The following is a 20,472-nucleotide window of genomic DNA, read 5'->3' on the forward strand; positions in this document are numbered from 1 at the left end:
ATTTTATTTAACAACATGTTATTTTTTCGCTTTCATTCAAGTGCAGAAGCTCCAGTGTGCTCCAGATTTGCCCAGCACAGAGGGAACACTGGAAAAAAAGAAGTCCTTTGATGGCAAACTTCAGAACTTGTACTGACTCTTTCAAGGCAATTAAATAAACCAAATTAAGGTTTGTTTCTGTCTTCAAACAAGAGGTAGGGAGGCACGGGGAGAAGGAAACATCGCAAATCTCATTGCAGCACCTGCTTTAGACCCATCTCAAGAGAGATGATGAGATCGCTGTAATCCACATGGTGGAGGTTCCAGCCTGGCAAAGCCAAAGCTCCCGTCAGCCGGAGGCGGCTCCCAGCGGCCAGGCTGAGGTTGGGTGGGGTTGGTTTGCTCCAGATGAGGTTTTCACAGTCTCTGTTATTCAAAGTTTCGGAAGAGGAGTACGCAAATGCTGTCACAGTATCAAAAAGCCTTTCAAAAATGAGTCCGCTAGTGAGAAGAGTGTGGTTTGCAAAGAACAGGCCGCTCAGGCCGGGCTGCCGATCCAGCCGGCCGCCCCACGTCGCCCATGAACGGTCAGAGAGGTAGGTGTGCTCAGACGGTGACCTTCTCCATCACGCTGTCCGTGACGTGCACCTCGTCGGCTTGCACCGTCACCGTGGCCGACTGGCCGCAGATGTGCTGGTGGTCCTTCCAGTCCTGCCAGGGAAGAGCAGATGGAAAGGCCGTGAAGAGGAAGGGCCCGTGGAGAGCGCGCAGCGTGCAAAAGCTGACCGGGCCCCACGAGAAGCCCTGTTTGAGCAGCGCTCCTCCGGCACAGATGGGCTGCAGCGGGTCTCCAGTGCTCGGCCAAACGAGGCCAGTGATGGGCAGGAAAGGAACCATGCACTGCATCAACACGAAAGGTGGACACAAACTAAGCAGAATGCCGGCTTCTCAACCCAAAAACCAAAACAGGACATCGGTGTCAGTCAGGTTGTGGAAATTTTACTAAATCAGAGTGAGAACCTTGACTTAAACCCTCTCCTGGAAGATCCTGGCTACAAGCTAGCACTGCTGAAGGACAGCACCATATGAGGGGTCTTAGTTCAGGAATGGCAAAGGAGAGGAATACAATCCCTCCCCAGATTTACTTACTTTAGCTTCTACTCCACACCAGCAAAATACTCCTTGACCTTGCCCTACCCAGTTGCGCACCATAGCTCACAAATACGGGGAGTCCCGAGGAATCGGGTGCCGACAAGCACCTCCAACTCTCCCGCCCCGTCACCGCGCAGACCCCCAGCTGCAGGCGTGGGCGACATCCGCTTGAAGGGAAAAGCTGCCTAGGAGGGGACCAAAGGCAGCTGCTGGGTGCTGCTTCCACCGGTGCCGCAACAGGGTGGCATTACAGTCCGTGAGGTGCCTGGGGAGGCGGCAGGTAGGCCCCGTAAGACTTCTGCAAGCAGCTTTCATTCCTTCTTTGGATTTTTAGTCTTTCTGGTACGCAGACAGGGAACGTGGCCACCATTACACTTTGTGACAGGCAGAAGGAAGCGGTCAAATTCTTCAGCTGCTCAACAACCCCAGCTTCAGCTAATGAAGACTGAACTTGGGCAGCCTGCAGAACCGCAGCCCCGGCCAAACTCAGTCACCCCTTCCTCTAAAGCAGGGTGCCCGGGGTCTTTGTCAGGAACTGATGGGATGCGTGACGCACAGCCGGTTCCTCTACCACACCTCCACATACCTGTTTCCACCTCCCATGTTCAAAATCTTACAGTCTGTCCCACTGTATCCTCTGCAGCATCACAAATAACGTCAAGAATAAGACAGTATGTCCTCGGTGACGCAGCGGGAGCGCAGCTACTGGGGAGGGTTCAGCTTACCAGGACGCAGCAAGGAAGGGCTGTAGGAGTGCTCCCAGCTAACTGGTCCCCACAGCTCGCACAACGAGGTGTCTGCACCCTCACTTCTGGTGTGACTCTGATTTTTACATCACCTTTGAGAAGGTGTTTCCAAATCTGAGGACCTTCCCTACCTGTCTGCTCCAGACCCTGACCTGCAGGCCTGCCCCACCGCCGCCGTGCTGCTCTGAATCCAGCCGGCAGGGTGGGTTCGGGGTGCGGGGGCTGCCGATGTGTGCAAGGCCTGTGCTCCGGCTGCCCACACGACACGGCAGGCTCTGCCGCCCGTCCCTCTCACCGTGCTTACGCCCATCAGGGAGCAGGCAGAGCCGTCGGGCTCTCCCTGGGGTCACACAGCCCTCTCCAGACAACCGAATCCACAACCCAGCTCATACCTTGCGCTGGCAGAAAGTGGAGCAGTAGTTGACTTTGTGGCAGCCCGTGCACTCGTTCGTCGCCTCTCGACCACAGTTGACACAGGACTGCTGTGAAAATGGACAGCAAAGTGACCACGTCAGAGGTAATAACAGGGAGATCACCACAGCGTAACACAGGCGCTGTAGCGTGACACAGCGCAGGAGCAGTGAAGCCTCAACACACAAACACAAAGCAAACAGGCCCTGTGCCTTCTGGACTCGCCTCCAGAGAACCCACGCTCCTCACCGTTTTAGCAGGGATCACTTTGGGACACGAAATGCACCTCTGTCTTCCTTTCTCGTGGGCAAGAAGCCCTTCAAAACCGTGGGCGAGACACTGAGCGGCTGCAGAAGTCTGTCCACGATACCACAAAGGTGCCTCCTCCACGTCGGCTGGGCAGGTGACTGCAGGCTTCTGCAGGGGTCGGGCGTAACCAAGGGCCGCGGCGTGCAGCCTGGGCACAGGCCGTCGACACCCAAGCTCTGAGTTTATCTCAGATACAAAGATTTAAGGGCAGATTGGGTTGGTGGTTTGGTTTGGTTTGGTTTGGTTTGGTTTGGTTTGCTTTGGTTTGCTTTGCTTTGCTTTGCTTTGGTTTATCCTCCTGCGTATCCCTGAGGGAGGGTCTGAGGAAGGACAACAGGAGTAGGAATAAGGATGGGACCCTTCAGTTTAATTTTCCCTGGTTTTTGAGATGAGAAGGGGATCTGCTCCTATGGGCTGAGCAGGCTTGTTCCCTTGCCAGTCAGCAGCACGACTACGGAAGCAGTGTCCCAACAGGGAAACAGAAGACAGGGGAGTGGAAGTGAGAAGGCTGTAACAGGAGCAAGGACTTAAACCTAGAAATAAGGTGAGACAGGATACGTGGAAGAAAAATCACACCTGGGTTTTACAGGATGTTTTTGTGTCTATCGCTTTAATCTTGTATCAGTGACATCAATTAACACAACCTGAACATTTAGGTGGAAATATCACTGAACTACCACAAAAATAAGCACTTCACAGAGCATTCCGTCTCCAGCTCATTAAATTACTGATAAATCATTAGCACGTCAGAGCAGCAGTGTGAGGCCGTGACGGGAAGTGTTTCTCGGCTGTGAAAGTATCACAGGCATCTTCAGCTCCCCCAGCTCCTTCCTCCCTTTGAGCCCAACCGATCCAGCAACCAGCGCCCTGATTAGCACCGACTCCATCACCCCATGTCTCACCTGCTCACGTCTCACCAATGTACCTACATCGAACAGCTGGTGCGACTGAACTATATTTGTACTCCTGAGGTACAGCCGGGGATTCAGGCCACCAAAGAGGGGCTTAGAGCTGCTCCTCGGGCCTTGCAAAGCCTGTCCCCAAGGGGTACTCGACTGAGACTGCTTGGAACCTGTGTGGTGTTGGAAAATGCTGAAAATGCGCAGTGTGTGCCCTTGTACCGGGAGCTCTTAGAAAGGCTAACAAATAACACATCGAGCTGTAAGGGCTTAAATCACGGGTCCTGAACTAGCTCGACTCATCCTCCCATTCCAGAAGCCAGAGGAAACTGTGCAGGTGTGAAAACCAGCTCACAGGAGAAACAGGCAGAGAACTTCCTTCCTGCCAGGCCTCAGTGACAGCCATCCATCAGAGCTGCGGTACCGCTCCTCAGAGGTGAGCGAGATGGATTAACCCGGCCAGATGACGATAAAGGGCTGTGAAAATGTGGAAGGCTTGGGAAAGGGGACACACTCTGCTCAAACAGAGAATTAGTCCCGCTAGGGAAAGCTCAGTCCTCTGCCAGAAGGCAAAGCCAGATACAGAATAGATTGCTTCTGCAGCAACGATAAAAAACTCTGCATCTTTAATGGAACAAGCCAAACAACACAAGACTCTTCATAAAATATGAGACATCCCCCGCTCACCTTAATGATGATTTCTGTTTTCCCATCCACATCGTCTGTTTGTTGAAATAACTGGTTCTGATATTGCTGCAAGGAAAAATAAACCAGACGTGTCATTTCACAGCCCGCGTACGGCACCGGGGGTTGAAAAGGGTGCTCTGTAAGGAGGGTCCTGACACCGAGCTTGCTTCTGGCAAGCCCAAAACTGCAGCTGAAGAGGAACCTCGCTCGGCCCTTACAAGAGAGGGACACTATGCCCGTATGTGGAGACTGATGAAGAAGTCTGTGAGAAAATGGCTGGTTAAGGACAGCGTTTACTCCCGCTCCGTCCAGCCAAGCACTCCTCCTTAAAACAGGGGGCTTAATTGCCACGACGGAACTGCACACCCACGCAAGAGCCTAGGAAGTCCGCAAAGGGAACACAAGGAGAACGCCAAGGTAATAGGGCCGAGCGCCATCTTCTTGGGCCAACATTTGGGTCAAGTCCAGCGATCGTAGTCCACTAACAGGCAAAAGAGTCTGAAGGGATGGCACAGCCCAACGACGTGGATTAGGGGACAAAACCAGACAAAATCAACACACTCAAGACTTCCGAAACAGCATCAACCACCACCATTATCCCTCCTTTTAATAAAAGCATGAAAGGGTTTTCCAACAGTTTTTGAATTAAGCAGTCCTCTGGAGGTGACTTCCAGTGCACACTTTGGGTGTGTTGCAGATCTACTCCAAACCAGCTGAAGCCCAGCCAGGTTGCTGCTGCACCCATTGCCTTGCCATGCTCAGCAGCCAATGCTGCTAAGAGGCAGGAGTCCTAAAACAAAGGAATTCAGAATGGATCCTGATTTGATTATGTGCCAGATTTACATTTATTTGGAACAGTGAAAATGTAAGAAAAAACCCAAACCCTCACCTTCAGGCAAAGCAGGTTTATCCAGGAGTGACTGTGACCCAACATATAAGGAGATTAAAGGCTTAATTTACAAGTGTCTCTGTGACCTGACATCACAGTATTTATTCTCCTGTGAAATCACAACCCTCCAAACCTTTCTATTACCATGACACAAACGCAAACTAAAAAGCTCTAGGGAGGTGGTGGAGGCGGCAGGGAAGCCTCTTGCTGGACGCTGCACGGGGTGTGACTGGGTTCTGCCACTGTCAGACAGAGAGGCAAGACCAGGCTCATGGCACGCCAGGGCACAGGCACAGCATCCCCGATGCTTCCGGTACTGCGTACGCGAAACGTGCACCACGTGTATGGAAATCTCAAAATTGCTATTTTGCAAACCAAAATTGTGTCCAAATCAAAAGCATTCTTGTGAAGACAGGGAATACACCGGCAGCTTGAGACATGGCCTCTGGCCTAAGAATCAATCTTGCTGTCTCAGGAAGAAGATGGCCTTGATTCTTGAGAGAATCATTAACGTCAGTGAGCACCGGCCGCCAAGAAGCTGGGACTCAACGCCTCGTGCGGCAGCCTCTGCCCGCTGCCACGCTGCACACAGGCAGAGAACAGGGCTGGCAGGAAACCGTGGACTCTTCAGGAAAGGTTAAAAGGAGTTTTGAACGGTAAAGGGAAAGACAAAAGACCCACGTTAAGAGCACTGGGCTAGGAAAACTGCGTAATGTTTCTAAACATTTTCGTGAAGGAGGTGGAAATACAGATACCACAGCATGCGGTGAGGTGGCATTTCAGCCCAGCTTGAAAACCTCTGCACACATAATCCCAGCCAGTACCGTGCCCTCTGCAACAGCCCCTGCAGAGACAGTGCTGAGGCTGAACGCGCTGAACTCCGGTTCTGACCAAGTGCCACAGCTCCAGAATGAAAACCCTTCCCACCACTAGCGTCCACTTCATCCTCTACAAGTGTTACTAACCCTGTTCTCCAGGGAGACTGCAAGGAGAAAGGCACCACGAGGATCTCTGGCCGCCTCTGGGCAGAGCCACAGCAGCTCCTCCACCTCTGCTCTCAGCCCTCACAACCGGCTGATGGAAACCACGCGTTCAGCCCCCTTCTGCCTCCTTCCTGTCTACCCACGCAGGCAGTCCTGCACAGCCCACGGTGCGAAGGATACGAGCCACTCAGAAACAAGGGAGAAGGAAAAGGTGTGGTAAGAGAGAGAACCGAGCCAGACACATCCAAATCTCTCACAAAAGCGGCTCCAGAAAACTGGTAACCTCCAATGCTCCACTGTTTTCACTGCTGCTTTGGAGTACCCAAACCATGCTTTGCTTACTAGAGCTACATTTCTTAAATGCCCGACCCTTTTTAGGTTAATTTCGTACTCTCTAGTCCTGAATTGTTTTAATCTTTCTAAAAAAGAATTCAGATGGTCCAGCTGTTAGCGGAGTTAATCTTCCACCTTGTTAGCAAATGGGCTGGGCTCCGAAGGCATCGCTGCATTACACTAAGGTGGCTATTTCAATTAAAACACTTGTCATATTTCGACATTGAATCTTTTAAATTTACACAGAAAAACTGCTTAACCCATTTCCTGAGTATCTTTGCTATCTTCCAGCAATGTCTTCTGGCACAGAATTTGGTGAGTTCATGTATTCTCCCCCTCCTAAAGTTTATCTGATATAAACGATGGCTTAATGCACACTCAAAAAAATTACATCGCCGCAGCCCGCAGAGCTCTGCGTACAGCACTGTCTTTAATCCGTTCCTTTGGGGCCAGCCCTGCAAGTTGGCAGGTATCTCCTGTAAGAGACACCGAGCCTTTGTGCCCCACTCACTCTCCTCGAAAATGTTCTTCCCCAAACTAAAAACTGCAGTAGAGCCAACGTTCAGACAGTAGCCAAAGGATCAGAGACACTCAGTCACAAGCTAATGAATGATGACAGAGGAGAACTTTCTCCTAACAGCTGCATGAAGTTCTGACAGAGCAGCTGTATTTAATTAATCCCATGCAAAATGCTGCCATTCAGACAAAGCTTACAAATATTTTGATATTTTCATACTTTGCAATAAGCATGACGCATTTTAGAAGTTAATCTAAGCACTGAGCTGGGGAGTCCGTGGTTTGCTTTTTCTTCAGAATGTCATTCCCCAAGACTCGTGGGCAACACAAACGCAACTGCTAGGTGGTGTCTGCCAACCCGAAGCCGGACGCCGGCTGAGCCCCAGCTGCACACGCGTCTCTCGCTTACACACACGGAAAGCACCAGGCTGATGGCCACCAGTGTCACGTCTGGAACGGCCTCTGCGAGGGCTCGGCTTAGTCACTAAGGAGTTCTCACCATCAACAGGCACACGCGGTGCTGCAGGCAGCATTCACAACAGGAACGGTATTTTTAACCACTTTCTTAGACTCTAGGACAATTTTGTTTCAAAAGAAATTATTGCAAACGAGATATTGTAATAAATATGGGAATTGTAAACTTCAAGTTTACAAATTGTCCTCATTTTTAGGACTTACAAGGTTGAGGCATTTTTTCACGGCCTTTTACCCAGAGATCCTACCCCCCTGCAAACTGGCACGCAAGCCCCCTGTGAAGGAAGTGTCATCCTTCGTTGAAAGAGCAGGCTCTGAGGCCCAGAGAGGCCATGGCCTTACCCAGGGACATCTAAATAACTTGTGGCAAAGATGGAAACAAAATTTGGAAGAGATCCTCAGTCTTGATATTTGCCCAGCAAACCATGATCCTTAAACAAATCTACAGAAATTAAAAAGGACACAGACAGCAACAGAGCGCACGCAAAGACTTCAAAATCACAAAATTACGTGCAAGAAAAACTCTGTTGGTGAAGCCGTTAGCTCCAGCCCTGGGAACCTGACCTATAGTTTCTCCAGAACAGCGAGGGACGTCACCAGACCCTGACACAGGGCATTATACGGCTGTAACCGTATAGCAGGGAGGCAGAGTGAAAAAGCCTCCTGTCAGACACGAGAGAAGAGTGGAAAGCAAGCTTTTTTCCTGTATTTTTCCTGTATTTTCTATACCTGCCTATGAAGACAGGCATTTATATTCCACTGCTGTACAGCCGGACGCCTGAACGCTCAGCACTTCCCAGTTCAGCCCCGCTGCTGCTTTTGAGGACCCCCTAACTAGGTATCGCCATGCGTTTGGAACTGCAATCGGGGATCCAATCCTCCTGCAAAATTCAGATTAGACATGCCATCTTCAGGAAGAAACGCGACTGCAGATGCTTCTAATCTATGCTGCACTTGTAATTTTTTTATAGTTTTCCCCTGCTACCTTTAGCAGATCCCCTTCCTGCCAGTTCCTCTCTGATGTTGGCATTTCCACCTTCAAAAGGAGGGGAATAATGTATTCCCACAACTCCTCTGAACAGCCCTGGATGATATCATTAGCAAGCGTGAGCAGAATGAAACAGTGATGTCCACTCTCTGACTTCAGAGGTAAGAGCACAAGCGTACAGGCAGCACAAACGCCTCCCTGCTCAGAGAAAACTCGGAGCAGACGCCTGCCTTCCACAGTTCAGAGCTCTGCAAGTCCCACGAGCGCTTGCCACTGCTCAGTACAGAGTACCACTGGTGGCATTTACAGCCAAGTCAACCAAACTGCTGCGGTACGGGAGCAGACTGGCTCATTTGTGATATTTAATGAACTCCAAAGCTCATTAAATAACAAGTGAATAACGAGTGATTTGCAATATACAACAAAGCATATAAGCAGCGATTAAAAATTCTTCATGCTTAATTTACTGCTCTCTAGGAAGACTGGAACAAAACTAGCACACAAGGAAGTTTTCCTGCGTGTTTGCTGTTCTTGCCACTTCTTCTTTACTCTGCTTCAACTCGGGGCCACTTCAGACTTCCGCAGAAGGGCGGGTAAAGACAGTGCTGCCCCGAGCGCGCTGTCCTGCGCTGCTGTCGGCCCGCGGAGGCCATCTCCCTGCTCAGCACAGTGACAGAAGGACATGGTCAGGGATCCGGACAGCTGCAAGATCCAGAGTGCTTGAACTCAACGTCCTCCAGAGCCGGGACACTGAAAGGGGAAAGAGCTCTGCACCACTGTGAAAACTAGAGATACATATTTAGTGATGGCAATGAAGTTTGTGTATCCAGTTGGGAACCAGCCTGCCCCTGACAGATCTCTTTAATCCTGCTGTCTATTAAGTCACTCTTCCAGGAAGAGCCGAGTCTCAGCTCTATTATAATTTAATCTGTTGTACAGCCTTTGCTCTGCAGCTCTGATACAATGACACAATCTTTCACTTCTAAATACCTAGGACCACGCTGCTGCACAGACCTTCTGTGAACTGGCGGCTCTCCTGCAGAGAAGCATCCACACCGCTGCGTTCCCCGTCTCCGCTCGTGCAAACGGAGGAGGTGGCGAGAAGATACGCCCGTTTGTTAGCCCTTAGAAGTTCTGTCAGTGTAACAAACACAGCGTGGTGATAAAGCACCCATTTCCTCGGTATTAAATTGGTCCAGCAAAAATCAACAACCACCAAGGCAGGAAGACACCTCTTTCTCCCTCTCATATACCCTAACTGTCAAAGAAAGCAGTTTGCCCACACACATAGTCAGGGTGGGAAAGAGACTTGCGTTACACATCGGGGAAACATGCATGAAATTGGAAAAGCACCTCTGGCCAACACAAAAGCAGACAGCCAATTCCTTGACATTTATTGTGATTACTTCCAATGCCAGCCCTGTACCCAGAAACCCAGATTTTTTTCCAAATACGGAATTCACTAGAAGGAATTCAGAAATAGCTACTTGCGATATCGCCCAGATGGTTCTAGAAGCTAGCACACAGCCACAGGCTTGAGAATTGTTATTTGGATATTAAAAAATTACCACCATGAGCAAGTGTTTTTATCAAAATACAAAACTGCTAAGGTACCCATTACACAACAGGTAAGACACACAAGTTGTATAACTGGGCATTCAGCAGTTCCTGGAAGGGGGCTGCCTCTGGAAACAAGCACGTGCTCATCCTTGCCTTGTAGAGCCAGCACTTGAATCAATACACAGTGATTTTAACTCCCATTCGGGGGGCAAGAAGAAACTAGAATTACACTGAAGTGAGCTGCATTTGGATCAGAGGGTGAGGGGAACGGACTGTGAACAACCATTCCAGAACCCACTGTAAGGATAAACCGAAGAGAAAACAGCACATAAACTGGAAAAAGATCCGAGAGTGAAGTTAAACAAAATCACAAGTTCATCTCTAAACTGCGTCAAAGCTTCCAATTTTTCGGTATCCCACGCTCTACACGGCTTTTTAGCAGCAGACGGCCCAAACCTGGACAGCAGCACGAATGCCCATTCTGCCCAGAGGGAAGGCAGGGAAGAACCAGACTCTCAACGGATCACACGCCTGCACGTCAGGGATGCAGCGTACAGAAGAGTTTAGCAGAGACAACGTGCCAAAGAATATCAAAGATGCTGCAAGGACTGTCATAGGGGTTCTCAGTTCTCAGCAAAGTCTTCCCACACACATTTCTTCAAGGTCTCTTGCTGCACACTCGTGCCTATGAATTCAGTGGAAAGCTGACGTCAGCAATAACGCCGATGGCAACGGCAGATAGCGTGGTGTGCAGGAAGGGAGCTCATCAGCTAACGAGAACGACACCAGCTGCACAGTACGCTGCCCCCCGCCTCTCTCCCTCAAGTCCACGCCAGCAGCTGTGGAGCTGGGGGAGAAGGGGAACGCGCCCAGCAGCGCATGGAGCCAGACTCAGGGCACACGCATGAGCTGGTGTTAAGAAGAACCCAGGGTCCCTGCCATGCAGAGAAGAAAAGCAGGGAGAAGAGGGCAGTCCTTGTAGACAACCCCTTACACAGGGTACCAGCCAACACTCCTGTAATGCCAGCCGGCCTCGCAGTCTTACCGCAAGACTCATGCGAGATCAGCTTTGCTTGCACAACGCTCAGCAAGACTAAAATTGTACTAAATCTAATTTAAAGTACTAAAGTACTAAATTGTACTGCTCAGCTGCCCCATGAACTCTACAGCTTGCTGTTCTTTTTACCCCTCTGCCTCTTCGGGCCATCGAAAGCCTCTCTGATAGCCCCACTCACTTGACATGAAGAAAGCAGCCACTGCACGGCTGAACACTCACCATCTTTCCCATACCAGGACTCAGTGTCCACGTCTCATAAATTTAAGGATGGCTGATGGGAGAGCTCAGGACTCGTAACACCAAACAGTTTGTATTACTGGCCTGCACCCCACAGCTCCCGGGATCCCAGAGCACTCCACTCCCTTCCCCATGACACCAGTAACTCAGAAAGATTTCTCTTGGTAATACAGCTCTCAAGACATTGAGAAACAACTTCTAAGACATTGAGAAACAATCTCTGTTCGAGCCAGTGACGACCAGCGAGGTATTACTCTGTTCATCACTCAGCCAAAACGATGCCCTTGGCTGAGTCCTCTCACCCCCTCCAGCATAATTACCTCTTTCCTCTCCACATCAGCTTGAATTTTGGCTTGCGTGACAGCAGCCTCGCGGAAGGAGGAGCTGGCCTGCTTGGCCTGTTCAATGAGAGTCTTCAGCTGCTGGGCGGTGTTGAGCAGCGAGTTGACCATCTCTTCCAAGTACAGCCAGCTCCGCTGCTCCGTCACTTCCAGCCCGTTCACCACCGAAGGGGAAATGGCTTTGGTGGGGGTCGCGGGGGGCACCGCCAGGGCAGGGAGCGAGGTTAACACTGAATATAAGGAAAGAAAAAAAAAATACAGAGAATTAAGGCATTTAATTTCCATAAAGTGAGAGGGATTTTGTGGGGGTTTTGTGTGTGTGTGTGTGTTGTTTGGTTGCTTTCTTTAAAAATATGGTCTGCAAAACTTTCCCATCCAGCTAAGTTTTTGCTAAACAGATCAATGCTCACAGAATCGGTCTGTGCAGAACAAGCCCCTGCAGCACTCTCAGACCCACAGGACAGAACTCCTGACCCTCCTGTTTACTCTGGGAAGGAATTAACACCTCCTCGCACTGCTGGAGGGAGGCCCAATTAAGCAGTGAAAGCAGCATTTCCAGGGAGAGTCCGCCACTGTCATCACAATGTTCCACTTAATGTTTCCCTTTAGTCTCACTAAGGAAGGTTATAATAAGCCATTCAGTGACCCAATACTTCTCTGAAATCTCCTGATGCCACTATACAGACATCAGTTCCCAGGTTGCAAAACGACAAAACACAGGCACCGATCCACACCACGCTCCCCTGTGCTTCCTGAATTCTGACCTTAATCACAACCCTGACCCAAGACTGGAATGAAACCAAGTCAGTTATTATCACCTCAAAATTACATGCATTACAAACATGCACTTTCCAAAACCACCGGTTAGGAAGCCCTTCAAAAAAAATTCAGCAATTGTCATTTCCCCTTCATCCTGGATCCTACCCATAAACCAAACTACGGCCGTAACAATACACATACCACACTGAAACACCAAAAATTTTAATAAAAGATATTCGCAGCTACTATATTCAAATATCCTGGGTATTCTGAACAGCAATGCTTGTTACAGGTCCGAAATCTCTCCTTGCCTAATCCCAAAGGTGAGAGTGAGCGTAATACAGTCCAGATGGACGTTTTAGCTTCACACCTCCTGACAGCATTCCAGGCACCAAAAGCCAATTCCCTTCCTTGAATTTTTATGAGTGACACGTTCAAATAAAACACGCAGAACCGTTCCAACTGATGGATGCTACGGCCCTGAGAGAAATGTTGAACACAGCTGGGAATATACCTTCAGAAGTGCTGAGCCATTTAAATCCTGCTCGCATCCCGCCAGTGCCTGCGTTACTCAACCCCTCCAGCGCCTCTGCCCGCCAGCTCGGCCTCCAGCTCCCGCACTGCTGACGCTGCAGAAGGAAACGCACCCTCACTGTCCTTGGGCATCTGCAGCGTCACAAGGGAGAGCCCTGCAGCCAGCTGCAGGCAGCACAGCTCCCACTGCGGGGTACTCACCATGGTTTTCATTAAAAAGGATCATTATTGGAGCCAGATTCTTCTCCTTGAAACTTTCCTTTGAGTTAGGAAATGTACTAAGCAGGAAGTTCTTAAACTGTAGAGGTTGAAGTGTCTGAAAGGCACTTTATTCTCATTTACTTTACTATCAGTCTCCCATCGCAATCCGTTTTGGATGTCACTGCAGATATTGGCACGCTGGCCTGTCTAAGGCAGAAACCAGCCTCAGACCTCTCCCCCTGAAAGATGGGGACACAGAACAGCAAACTCCACAGCCTAGTTAAAAACATAGAACAGCAGACCACCCCATTCAGCAAAAAATCTTCTCGCCTACACTTCAAATGGTACTTAAAATCCAACTGTAAATAATGTCCTGAAAAAATCTGACTGTAAATACTGTCCCGAACTGCAGCAGGCCAGCACACCTTCCTGCAGCAGGCGGCAGTTCCAGCCGTTCCACTCGCAGCGAACCTCTCCTGCGCAAAGCATCTGCGGACAAACAAGACTTGCGAGGCTGCGCTGAACACTGAGTATCTTCCAAGACAGCAACTAATTTAGATGTATTAACACTTTAACCCTTCTCGAGTCAGATCTGGTAGTTTTTCACGCAAGCAGCAAAAGCTGAAAGAATCCAGCACCGATCTGGAGAGAGAGAACAGGTCTCAACAACCGCAGCACCGCAGGTCGCTGTGTCTCAGACGTGCGACCTTCTCTGGCTGACAGCATTGCAAGTTCACCACACAGGTGAACTACTATTAGTATTAAAATAGTAATTTTAATCAATTCGCATGTGACTGGCGTAGAGCTATTTGCACTTAGATATGAGTAAGAGATTAACCAGCCTTTTATCAGCGGCTGTTTGCAGAAGAGCCTTTCCCACTGCTACATTTCCAGCACAATATTTAGGCCAGCATGGCATTTGATAACTTATCTAACAGGAATTACTTCCGATTCCTCGTTTTGGTATTAGGTATTCGCAGTCAAAAGAAAGTATTCACTGATGAAAAAAAAAAATCAATGTTTAATTAGTAACGTCAAGATCTGACTACAGAATTAAAACCCACAACAAGATTTCACTCTAGACAGAGCAGGAATGCGTTGTACTGCTCCGAATAAGTAAATAAAAGGTCACAAAGAGGGGAGAAAACAGGCTTTATAAAAGAAAGACTTCAGACCGCACAGAGAAATACAACATGTTTACATGATCTTTTCTCGATGTCTGCGAGAACAGTCACAGGGATCAAAATCTGCTTTGCAGCTGCTCTGTGTCAGCGCAATCAGTACGTGCCAGAGTAACTTCAGAGACTCACAGACATCCGAGGAGTAAAAGGCCTATAAATCGCCCAACCCATCAGCCAGCCAGCGGCAGGCTGTTCCCTGCTGTGTCTCTCGTCCAGGCTCGATAAAAACACATAAAGCAAGAACAATGCTCCAAGTTTGCAATTCCAGTTTCTTCAACACTCCCAGTTTCTATCAGTACAGGCAACACTCAAACAGCGTCCTCCCTCACTTAATTTATGTCAGCTCTGCAAGTGAAAGGTCACTAAGTTTACGTAATATAATTACATCTGAAGAGATACTTGATAATCAGTTTAACCCGTCCTATCAAACACGACAGACTGATTTGCATCCCTCATTTTTCATACTGTTTTCTTTTCTTACTCCAGAGTCTCTGTGACCAGAGCAGGGGAGGCTCTCCGTGCACTTGTTAACCAGCGCCTATCATTCCAGCACAAACCTCAGCGTTAAGGGATGGAAAACTGACACTGGATGCGAGAGCAGCACACCCAGCCTGCCTGAAACTGCCTCAGCACGTAGCAGCGGATTCCTAAAGAGATGTGGGCACTTTTAGAAAAGCTTCTGTGACATAATTTTAAAGGGGTTGGACTCCTCAGATCAAAAACTAACTATATGTTTAGCCACAGTGCCCAAGCGGTGACAAAAGCCTTGAAGCAAAAGCCTCAGGAAAGGCAAGGGACTGCAAGATAATTTAGGAAGCAGGATCACAACAGCCTCCTCCGGTAGAAACCAATAAATCAAAGTTCTCAAACACAGAGTGAAAAACTTTCTATACAGTGGAAAATCTGTGTGTCCAAATCTTAATAACCACAAAACTCATAAGCAAAGCAGAGCAAAGTTCATTTTCTGCCTCAATCTTTACCTTTGTGGAGAAAGAAGGTGAGAGAGTAAATTCAAGCACTGCTAGCGGTGTCTCACATGACGGACATAAAACGTACCAAGTTTGGGATGAGATGTGGGCAGTGCAGCTTCAGGAAAAGGAGAAATCTGACAGTTGTCCTGGTAACTCGGGTAGTGGGGTTCTGGGTGATTGACCCGGCAAGGCTGCTGGACGTTGGTGTCTTGAACTGCAGAAGAACAAGGGCGTTACGAATCACTGTGTAACACAGCTGTCAGGCTCTTTCGCCCGTATTGATTTTACATTTTATGCACCTTCCTACACTCTGCGACAATTCCAAGGGTTGCAAATGAGAAACAGTAGCATGGTCTTACACAGTTGGCAAGCAAGGCAAACTGTACCGCTGTCATCTCTCTCTGCTTTCACTTTTAAAGGCAAAGGTTACTGCTGGCTTCCCTCCCACACCCCTCTGTATTTACAATAATCACAGGACCCCAAACCACGGTTCTCAGAGCAGCACAGTTCCCTCAGCAGAGCTCACAACCCCGTCTAAGAATCAATCTCAAAGAACTGTAATATACGTCACACTTTTACATTTTGTTTGATTCACTCTGGCAATTGTCAGCATTTATTCAGCATTTTTCACTTAGTTTCAACACTCCGCTAGTTTTTTTGTGGTAGCATCTTAGGACAAAGGAGGAGCGAAAAAAATGGCAGAGGTGACCGTAAACCCCTCGAAATCAGCAGAGGTGTACGCTAGCAGCTGCAGCGTCTGGGCAAAACTTACAACCCCTTTTGTGCAGCTGGTGAGATTGCAAGCTGCTGAAATCGTTTCAAAGGAAGGACAGCAGGTTACATAGTCTCTCTGTAAGCTCTGGAGAAAGAAATCCTTTGTGCAGCATTCAGAATGCTTCTTCCCCGAGCAGTGGGCGTCCAAACCCTTCTCCCCCTTCTCACGGATGTCTCACAGACATGCACCCCAACTCTTACCGGTGGCTCCCGTGAAAACATCACCCTGGGACGGACTTTCCGAGATAATTGCTGTGGCTTCCACTGTCGATGCACGGTCAAATGTCAGAGCACCGGAGGTAGTGATCTGTCCAGAAGGAGTCACGGTGACTGGAAATATTAGAAGTACTTTCATAATTAACACTCGGCGCGGAGGCCTCAGTTGTTTAGCTGTCGATACCCCCGTTCTGAATCATCCAAAGTCAGGGAGCTCACAGATCAGTAAACGGCCTGTGATCCCCAAGTTTGGATCACACCTACGACCAGTACAATTGGAAAGGGGAGTAAAAGCCCCATTTGGCTTCTGAAGGCACTGCTGGCCTCCTGCAGGCCTCTGTTTGTTCTCTGAGGGTACAAGGCCAGAGTGTTCACTTACAACATAGAATCACAGAAAGTTTTGGGTCGGAAGAGACCCCCAGAGGTCATCTAGTCCAACCCCCCCGCGGCGAGCAGGGACACCGCTAACTAGATCAGGTTGCTCAGAGCCCTGTCCAACCTGGTCTGAAATGTTTCCAGGGATGGGGCCTCCACTACCTCTCTGGGCAACCCGTTCCAGTGTTTCACCACCCTAAACATAACGCCTTCCACATCGCCACCTTTCCAATTACTATATGAGCAAAAACCTAACACCTACTGGAGAGATCCAGCGGGGCCACAAAGCCCATCAGCTTCTGGCTGATCCCGATTTATTACAACTTTAGCAAGAGTAGATCTTACCACTTAAAGCAACATAAAAAAACTGTGGATTACAACTAATTCTATGATGCTTTCATAAGCTGGACGATTTTAGCTGCCTGTCTACACAGAGTGATATAATACGCTTGGCCATGCAAGGAACAAAATCCTTTTGGATGAATATACCTGAGTGGCTCCAAAACATTTAAAACTCTTTTTGAACAGGATTAATTAATCTGGCAGCATTAGTTGGTAATGAGCTGTTTCTGCGGCACACTGCTCAGCCAGCAGGATCTTTTCACAAACAGTAATTCAATTTTAAGACAATGAGGCTATGGATTCATGTCTGGTGAAATACGTGGCTGCTACCAAAACCAGCAGTCCTCCTCTCTCCCAACGCCAGCATGAGCGAACGTGCAACCTCACAGCGCCTCGCATTAACAACCCAACACAGATTAAACCTATTTGAGGGATATAACAAAACCAAACAACTCTACAGAATCCCTGTGTATTTCTCCTCCTGCTGTTGCTGGTAATCTAATCTTACTTTTGGCTGTTCTTTTTTGGATTTCTGTTGCTTCCTCCTCAATTCACTTTGCACTGTTACCGTCCAGACGATGCTAGCGTGATGAGAGCAGGAGGACACACAAATGTGACTGGGAATGTGTGAGCCGGATGAGCTTGCAAATTAATTTCTGTTCTCACACAGATGGTTTGACAATCAAAACCAGTAAGTAACAAAGCACGTCCTGAATGTTAGAGAGGAATTTGCAGATGAAAGCGTCACCTTCTGCCTCTTTCATTAACGACTTGCAGGCTGTGGATTTCATTCCAGCTGCTTGGGGCCTACTTTTCTACATATTTCATGAAATAGCACAAATCTTACTCCATAGCTGCCACCAGCTTCTAAAGGACAAACACTAAGCTCAGAGGATGGAATGGGGAACTCTGGCAGAGCAGAGAAGGGCCAGCCTTCCCCTCAACCTAATTTCAACAGGAGGAAATTTCTCCGTTGTCATTTATGAAAAACCTACCTGAAACCCACTACGGGTCAAGGCCAGGACTCCACAACCCGCCCTGCGCTGCCAGGCTGAGAGAGCAGGTAGAGAGTGGAAATATAATCCAGACCTCTCTCAGAACAAAATATGAAACCTGCTGCTCACTGCAAAAGGACAATAAGAGGCTTAGAACCGAGTCTCCCCGAGATCTAGAGTCACACTTTTCCCCACTCGACTTGCAATCCAGATGTGGCAACGGCACGCTAGTTTCTACAAAATAGGAAGTGAAAGTCGCTAAACACACTGAGCCAACAAACAGCATGTGCCAAAAAAGAAGACATTTCTCTCAGTTGGCGAGTTCCAAGGGGCCACTGACAGATATGAAATATCTAGCATGGCAATTCTTCATCAAAAAAGGGAAGCAATTTTTACTAGGAAAAAAGAACCTACATGTAGTAGCAGCTGTGGCAGGAAGCAGAGTGATGTTTTTGGGGCAATCCTTCTTCACTGGAGTTGCAGGCATTTCATTTTCTTTTTTCCGTCTTTTATATGGTACAAAGAGTCGTACAGGGCCACTCTAGGCAAAACCAAAAAATAAAAAAAAGAAAAAGAAAAAAGGAAGAGGCATTAGCGGAGGCACCTCTCTGGGGACTTTGGGTTTACTCTCATCTTCCCAGATGCAGCTAAGGTCAAGCAGCGCGTATTCCCACGGAAGATGTGTGGCTTGCAGCAACTGCCCAAAAACCTCCTACTTCTCCAAACCAACAGAACTCTGTGAAAAAAAGCTATGCTCAGCTCCCTCCAGCTGAAGAGGCACAGATTGAGCCTCTTGCCACTTTTTTAAGGAGCAGAACTGGGTAAATAATTGACTGTGGGCCAAGGCGGTGGAAGAAAAGAGAACAAGAGTGAGGGGAAGACAGGAAGCAGTTAGTGTCAGGTTTAGGAAACCAGCAAATCATCCAATTCACAGCAGAAAAGAAATGCAAAACACTACTTCAAGTCAAGCTAAAGACTTCTGCCTTCAGGACTTTAACCTCATTCCTGAAACAAACAAACCCCAAACCAACCAACAAACCAACCAAAAAACCCAAGCAGTTTAATATGAAAATATGAATCCAACATAGAGTATTACATTACTTCCTTATCAAAACATTTTTTCCAGCTCAAAAAATTGTGAAATTTGAGTCAAAAATCACAAATAGCGTTGGCATCCCCAAAAGGCATTTTACATAAATATATTATTAAAAAAAAAAAAAGAAAAAGCATTAATGATCACCCAGTTTTACTGAGGCTGCTACGCAGTAGTGCTAGCAGTCCCTCACCTCCTTTCTGTATGCAGCACGGACAAAGCACGCTGCAACCACAGTACCCGTGAACAAACATTTCCAGGACACTCCACCTGCTCGCAAATGGCCTGGCAGCTTGACTGATTGTTTTTAAACTAAGGGATGTAAAACCTGCAACTCACCAGAGTCATGTCGTCGCAGCAAGCAGCACAAGTACAAGAGGCAGCATGAGGATTTAAAATCCCATCCTGAAATTACAAGATTACCAGTTCAGCATTAGAGTCACCAAAACCACCGCGAGCACAGCTGCGTTCTGCCAAAAGATTCAGACGGCTCCCAGAGAGACGCAGCCATCCCCTCCCAGGGACCCTGTGCGGTAACAGAGCTCAGCTCTGCTGCATCATGGGGTGAGCGGATGGGAGGAGAGTGAAGGAAGAATGAACAATTTTCAGATCAAAAGGCAAGGATATGTGAATTTGAGGCTTTATAAAGTTTCTGCCCAAGCAGAAACCAACTGTCAACCTAATGGCAATGGCAGATTCTCCACGGGACTCCTGGACACTGCAGGAAATAACAGACCCAGAGCACTACTCCATAAATGGTGCAAGTGAAGAACGTGTTCGTCAGGCAAACAGAATGAAGCAGGTCAGGTTACTGAATTGCAGTATCATGGGCGAGAGCTTACTTCTCAGTTCCTGCGATACAGCTCAAGGCTGGACTTCATCCTGCACAAACTGTAACCCCTTTTCAAGCACAAGCAAGATTTGTATCACGTTTTTTGAAAACACATCTACAAAAATTCCTCTCACATCACTGCTTCTCAGCCACATCAAAATGTTGCTTCTGATTTGCCCCGCAGCACCAGCGCACATAACTGAGCAGGCAGCGCGCACGGCTCGGACGGCAGCGCTGGGCAGACTCCACCTGCCCCTTCCAGCAGAAAGGAGGAAGCAAACTTAACCTTACGTGGATAAGGCACTGCAGCGGCCTCCCAGCGTAGCGGATGCTCCTCTTCCAGTCTTTGCTGCTGGCTCGTCCCGCCATAGCTTCAAATTCAGTGGGGCTGTACCAGTTGTCCCCTTGCTTAATGCACCTACCACGGCCTCCTGAAATAAAATAGAAGAAAGAAATTGTTAGCAAAGGGTGAGAATCATTTTGCCACTTTCCTAAAGAAGTAAATACTGAGACTGCTGGACAAAACAGCAGTTAATCTATAGCAATCGCCAAACATTGCCATCTGCTACTTCTCATCACTCTAGGACAACCATGCCCATTTATTATCTTGGTTGTGACAATGACTGCAGGTTCAGAGA

The 20,472-nt window shown here is 48.4% G+C and overlaps 1 protein-coding gene across 1 annotated transcript in view; it reads right to left on the reverse strand.

Annotated features, from left to right (window-relative positions):
* DEAF1 (DEAF1 transcription factor) overlaps window positions 1–20,472 on the reverse strand; it is a 23,844-nt gene continuing 3,372 nt past the window's right edge. Inside the window, exons 5-13 of the mRNA XM_075425109.1 lie at window positions 20,126–20,265; window positions 19,342–19,407; window positions 18,324–18,450; window positions 16,183–16,311; window positions 15,293–15,421; window positions 11,541–11,791; window positions 4,184–4,249; window positions 2,270–2,359; window positions 1–690 (exon numbers count right to left, since the gene is read on the reverse strand). Of these exons, the coding sequence (XP_075281224.1) occupies window positions 586–690; window positions 2,270–2,359; window positions 4,184–4,249; window positions 11,541–11,791; window positions 15,293–15,421; window positions 16,183–16,311; window positions 18,324–18,450; window positions 19,342–19,407; window positions 20,126–20,265 (1,103 nt within the window). The 3' untranslated portion in view covers window positions 1–585. The remainder of the gene's footprint in view (window positions 691–2,269; window positions 2,360–4,183; window positions 4,250–11,540; window positions 11,792–15,292; window positions 15,422–16,182; window positions 16,312–18,323; window positions 18,451–19,341; window positions 19,408–20,125; window positions 20,266–20,472) is intronic.

Source organism: Opisthocomus hoazin, chromosome 7, assembly GCF_030867145.1.
Source record: "Opisthocomus hoazin isolate bOpiHoa1 chromosome 7, bOpiHoa1.hap1, whole genome shotgun sequence".
NCBI lineage: Eukaryota > Metazoa > Chordata > Aves > Opisthocomiformes > Opisthocomidae > Opisthocomus > Opisthocomus hoazin.